At 43.4% G+C, this 6,000-nt stretch overlaps 1 protein-coding gene across 1 annotated transcript; it reads right to left on the minus strand.

Annotated features, from left to right (window-relative positions):
- Positions 1–4,065: 4,065 nt before the first annotated feature.
- On the minus strand, positions 4,066–4,860 carry lrrc3ca (leucine rich repeat containing 3Ca; the record flags this gene model as incomplete). The annotated part of the gene is made up of 1 exon (XM_080048826.1): positions 4,066–4,860. The coding sequence occupies one exon, from the start codon at positions 4,858–4,860 to the stop codon at positions 4,066–4,068; it is 795 nt and encodes a 264-aa protein (XP_079904952.1).
- Positions 4,861–6,000: the final 1,140 nt, after the last annotated feature.

The following is a 6,000-nucleotide window of genomic DNA, read 5'->3' on the forward strand; positions in this document are numbered from 1 at the left end:
ATTACTTCCATATAGCATCAGCGCCTGTTTTCATGCAAAACATCAATCTTGTCACCACAAACCTATGTTCCCACTTGACAGACACCGAATTCTACAGTATTTTTCCACCAAAGCATTTATCAGCAACGGCGTGTTATGACCATTTTTGCTTATTCTGGGAAAAGGTTTGAGAAAACATGCCATAAGGTCCATTAGTCAGATCCAAGGACCGGTTGCTGTGGTTACTTACATGATGGGAAGTTCTGTCTGAAGAAAGATGACGGTACCAGGTAAATGTCTTTTAGCTGTAATGCACGCCCCAGTTCAAAGCAAAATGTATTTAGTGCTCTGGTCTTGCTCAGAGGAAGGAGGTCTCCGACAGGAATGGACATCCCTCAGGGGAAGGATTTCCAGGCAAAAATTACTTTGCAAAAAAAGACTGCACGTCTCATGCGTAATCTTATCAAGTACAAATGTTGAAAAATGTAAGGAGAAACCATCCATTTATGTTCCTGGTTTACTGTTATAGATTTCACACACCAAAAAATCCACCCCTGCGGGTACATCCAGACTGAGAGCCTCAACATGCATTAAATGTATCTCATATTAGTAAGTAGGTCACCTTCTACATTTAGATACTCCAGATACAGATAACTGTTCATAAAGTGACTCAATTCTTCTTCTTAAGCTTTTTATAGTATTTAACATGCATCACAATCATTATTTTTTCCATCCAAATATGTGTAAAAGCTCTACAAGTAAACACTTTTGCATTGGTGTACAAGTACAACAAGATTACATTTTGATGTTTTATCTTGGTAGGATACATTCTGTATATTAATAGCTATATGTAGAGTAGGCCTATATGGGGATTCATTAGGAGATCCTCCTTCATACTGCTCATTCTTTATGAGAAAATGTAAGTGGTAAGGCCCCATAAATTATCCCTGAATTATCTTGAGGCCCTGTCTTACTGTGTTTTGGTTGTTTTCTGGAGCTCCAGGTAAAAAAGGAAATGGTATAGAAATAGGTTAGTCGTGGGCCCCTTATTGAGGCCCCCACAACTCATTTTTGTCCCCAGGGCCCACTAGTGGCTTAATCCAGCCCTGCTGTAAAGAGAAAACGCTACTGCTTGCTGCTGCGACAGTGTGTTTTTAGTGAAGGATATTTCTTACACATGCAAAAGCGAAATTGAAAAATAATAAATGCTAAGGGAAAACGATGAGATTTGTTTTTCCCCACACTTTCACACTTTCCGCAATAGGGGGAGCTGTGTAACACAAAATGAAGCTTTGGACCATGAAACAGTGTTTTTTCGAGACAGCTCCAATCATCTGTGTCTATTGACTCCGGATATCATCCCCTTGAGGACCCCCCTTATCACAGACTATTGACACTCACCCAAAGGATGTCCTTGTCACTCTCTTCAGATGCAGCATCTTAGGTGTCACTTACTGTTTTCAGCTAAATTAGGAAATCAGGTGCCCACACAGGCCCTCGCATGCGATCTCAGAGCCTGGAAACATTTTCACCTGCAACCCAATCCCAAACAGGCCGCGCTCTGCGGGATTGGATGCGTCACTTTATCCCCCACTTTGTGTCCCATTACCCAGCAGTTGTAATGCTCAGACCAGTGTAACGTGTCTAAGGTAGCAGGCGGGGAAGCTGAGCTGGCCTGAAATTTAAATTAACCTCAGTGACATTTATGTATGCTGGGGAACAGAGGTGTTACATTACAAGCACCCTCACTCCTGCCATGCACACACACCTGTCGTACATACAGGTTAACAAAAGAATGTGCGCACTCACATACATTAGCATTAGAAAGATAGTCAGAGTCTGTTTTCTAATTTTACGTTGATCTCCTTTAGTGGTGAGCCTCCCATGACAGTGGCATGGTTTCAAAGCCGCCGTGAGAGGCTGTTATCAGGGGAAAGAGGAAAGGAGGGAGCTGTGTGTCTGTGTGTGTGTGGCAGGAAATGTCAGGGCGCGAGAGAGAGAGAGAGGCTTACCATCTATTTTTCAGTACTGTTGAACCTCCTGCTCGTCATGGGTGGCTTACCTGAGCTTCCTTAAGGCTAACTCTGTCAAGATCAATATCATTGTTTTCTGTAAAACAAAGTCAGCCAGTTAATAGAAACTATGAACCATGTTAGCTTAGTTTAGCATTAAAACTGGAAAAAGCTAGCCTAGCTATCGAAAGATGAGGAAAATGTGCCCATTGGCATTGGCACTTCTAAAGCTCACTAATAAACATGTAGGCCTAATATATTAGGAATACTAACTTTCTGTCCTATTTGTCTTGCCAAGAAATAACCTGGCACATAATGTCGGTAAGACATTTTTCTTCTTTTTTTGTACTAAAAAACAACTTAAGCCTTTATGTAGGCTATACAGTTAGCTAGCTTTAGGTGCTTGTAGGCGTTATTTCTTATCTATTGACATGGGATAGGTGGAACTGACTTTTCCTGCCGCTGTGTGAGCACTCTGGACCCTCACCCGCGGGCATTTGGAGAGTGCTCTACCCGAGCAAGGGTAAGCCAGGGAGCAGAGAGGGGGGCAGCTGACCCCCTGTGGCATTCTCCATTTATTTCTCCAGGAGAACTGGGTCACGCACGATGATGGGTGCGTTCCCAGACTTTCTACTCAAGTGTTTTGTATGTCCATTGTAAATCATTTAGTGGTCTTGCTCGGCTCAAAAGGCATTTGTGTGTCTGACACAGGGAAACCCTTGTTGACAAACCATTTTCCGCATCCTAAACATCGATTGGGTTATCCAAGACTACACAGGGTTATTCTTCCTTTGCTCTGTGGAAAAGAAAAGGGCATATCTTAGAGCACAGTCTGCAGTTGATTAAATTCGACCACTTCACTCAAGTACATATCGGTTTTTGTGGTTCCAGTCTGTATTGACCATTGCATCAGAACAGACAGAAATGCAACTTCCTCTATGGTGCCATCATCTAGTGAGATAGGAGATTCACATCCCTCAGCAGCTCTTTCAAATGGATCTGCGGGTCATGGCCCCATAAATGTTATTTGGGAACCCCTTAGGAGAGACTGTATTAGACAATATAGCTCTAACAGGCACCCTGGGTGCTTATTAAAGGCATATGAGAAAAAAATTAAAAACAGCACATTGGCACACGCCCCGTCTACATAGATAACCTGGTATGAAGGACTCCCCTGTGTTTTCCATGACGTGTTTCCTTAATTACTCTTGATGAAGGTGAGAGTAATGAATGTTTGCTGAAGGATTTACAGAATATGAGAAACTTTCTTTGTACTCTCTCTTTCTATTAAATGACAGCTGAACTGCAGTAACCTCTAATTATCTGCTTCTCAAATCAACCTGTCTGACAATTACCGGTAGATCAATTTGGGTACAGGTTTATTAGCTGGAGACTAAAAGTCAGCATGACACCATTAGCGGTTTGTGCTGAAAATTAATTCCAGGGATTTGCGGTGTGTTTGCTTTATAATCCACTGGGATTCCCCCGGTAATGGGGGTGAATTAGTAGGAGTTTCCTGTCAAACCCTCTAAACATACAGAGGAAGCTTGAAGGGTTGCGGTTTATCAGTAGGGAGAGCTCTGGTAAGGAAGTGTCTATCAAAAAACATCACAAACGTTTACACTGGTGAATACCATACGGGTTTTATTGGAAAATAATGTTTTTCAGTACATGGAGTTCATCATTTTAGTGGTGCATGTTCATATTGTTGTGTGACATTGTCTCCTCAATCGTATGCGTGTTTGCATGGTGCATCAAGGTGCATGCACCACTGGATAAATCCCATTTGTATCCCATATTTGGAGTCCGCCCAAAAAAAAACATGCCTCTGCTTTTACGCAGACTACTGTATACCAACAGCTCAACGGACAAAAACTCCTAATGGGCCACTAAAAGATGAATTATTCATCTGGGCCGAGATTGCATCAGCCTGGTTTTTCTTGTGCAGGCACATTTCTTGTTGCCCACCTTGGCTCAGTGACAACATATGGGAAAAACACATTTGAAACTGATTATGACCGTTTAGTTCGCTGTGGGTTACCACTTTAGGTTGTCTTGTGATGCCCCATCAGCCCTATACCACAGTACTAATGGTGGAAGACTCCTCCGACTTGCCCTGTATGCTAGGCAACGACTTGAGATACTCCAGGTGTCTGCGAGCATCCTCCTGATTAGCCCTGACATAGTAGCACAGGTAGGAGATGACCATGGAGAACCAGCCGAACATGACCACCAGCATGGCCACATCTGTAGTCCTCTTCATCACCACGCATAGATCTATGTCTGGTGTCAGTAGGAAGGCAAGTCCTTGAACACCTATTTCCTCAGGCTCGGAAGTCTGGCACACAATGCCAGTCAGTGATGCGGGCTCCAGGTCCACACGGGGCATGGCCATCTGCAAGTTGCAGTCGCAATGCCATGGATTATTCGTTAGGTTGGCGCGAGCCCGCAGGCCTTCGAAAGCCTCTTGGTTAAATTTAACTAACTTGTTTGAAGAAAGATCTAAAGACTGTAGCGAGGAGCCCAGGCCTCTGAATGCCCCTGGTTCTATCTGGCTCAATTCATTGTGTGATAGATCCAGTTCAACCAGGTTGGTCAAACCTGCAAAGGCATTGGTTGGGACTGTGGTGAAGAGGTTGAAGTCCAGGTAGATGCGATGTGTGTCGTTGGGGATATCCTGGGGGATCTCTGTGAGCTGCAGATTGCTGCAACGCACCGTCTTACCAGTGCTCTCGCTCTCAGAGCAGTAGCAGCTCTTGGAGCAACTGGTGGCCGCATGGTGGAAGCAGAAGGTCATTAGCACCAGGCTGTGCAGCAGCAAACACATGACCACTGAGTGGCGCAACAGCCAGTCTGCAGGTAGGGACATTGTGGGATAGGAGCATGCTCCAGGAAGGACTACCTGGGCGCACAAGGTGAAGTCCACTCAATCAACTTCCCCAGTAGCTGTCGAACCTATGACATGAAAAAAAAAAAAAGCCACATAAGCAATGGTGGAAAGACTACCCTTTATAAAGAGTAGTGCAGATTGTACTGTGGAGTCGCTTTCTCATGCCACATGGGTGATTATCGATGAACTACAGAGTCCACATGTTATCTTACACAGAGATGGAGGGTAACAGTAGCTTGTCTAATTGCACTGTGAAGACAGCGGGAAGGCTCTATGCTCATGTCAGCATGCTGTTGGTCAGAAACAGCTGCACTTCTGTTATATTTCAAGGAAAGTCTAAGGATCAAACATGCCCTTCATACTAACACAATAAACAAGCTCAGAAAATCCTTTGGTGTCACTGTGCCTCTTTCTTAATTGAAATCCCTGCGATGCAGGGCTATTTCAGTACACAGAGACAGACATTAACATAGTGATGAGACATGGTGAAGAACAAAATGTTCTGCACACAAACAAACTAGATTTTCCATGGATCTGAACATATAAATACATATATCTTGTTCCCAGTTCTTTTTTAAACTATAGCTGTCATTCTGAAGCAACAATGTAAGTGACCATTAAAACTTTCCTTGGTGTCAAGCAGTGCAGTTGCTGGTCTATAAGGTCATTTAGTCCAAAGTGCAAGTAACACAATAAGAGATAAAAGCTTGTCTGTGTGTCCTGTAAATTACACTTTATATTTTGCATGTAAGCCTTTGAAAATATCAGGTCTACCCACCTGAACACACTTCATTAATAGCTGATCAGGGCTACCTCCTATCCTGTTACTAATCCTCTTAAGGAAAAACTCCTTAAGTCGTGTAGCATCAGTGTTGGCCACCCAATCCTTTTGTTGGCGTAAATGCTAATGCTATAAACAGCAACAAGGCCAACAAAACAGACAGTGTGACGGCCCATCTTCTTTGAGACAAAAAGGAACCGCAGAGTTCAACTAGACTTCTTAATTTCTTCAAAATGGCCGGAGACTGGGCAAGATCCACTTACCAAGATTAAAAAATGAAATCGATCTCTAAGTACTTCTAAGTATCACATAACATTGGGGGGTAGAAGACAGAGTGG

This window comes from Ammodytes marinus (assembly GCF_949987685.1).
Source record: "Ammodytes marinus genome assembly, chromosome: 20".
NCBI lineage: Eukaryota > Metazoa > Chordata > Actinopteri > Uranoscopiformes > Ammodytidae > Ammodytes > Ammodytes marinus.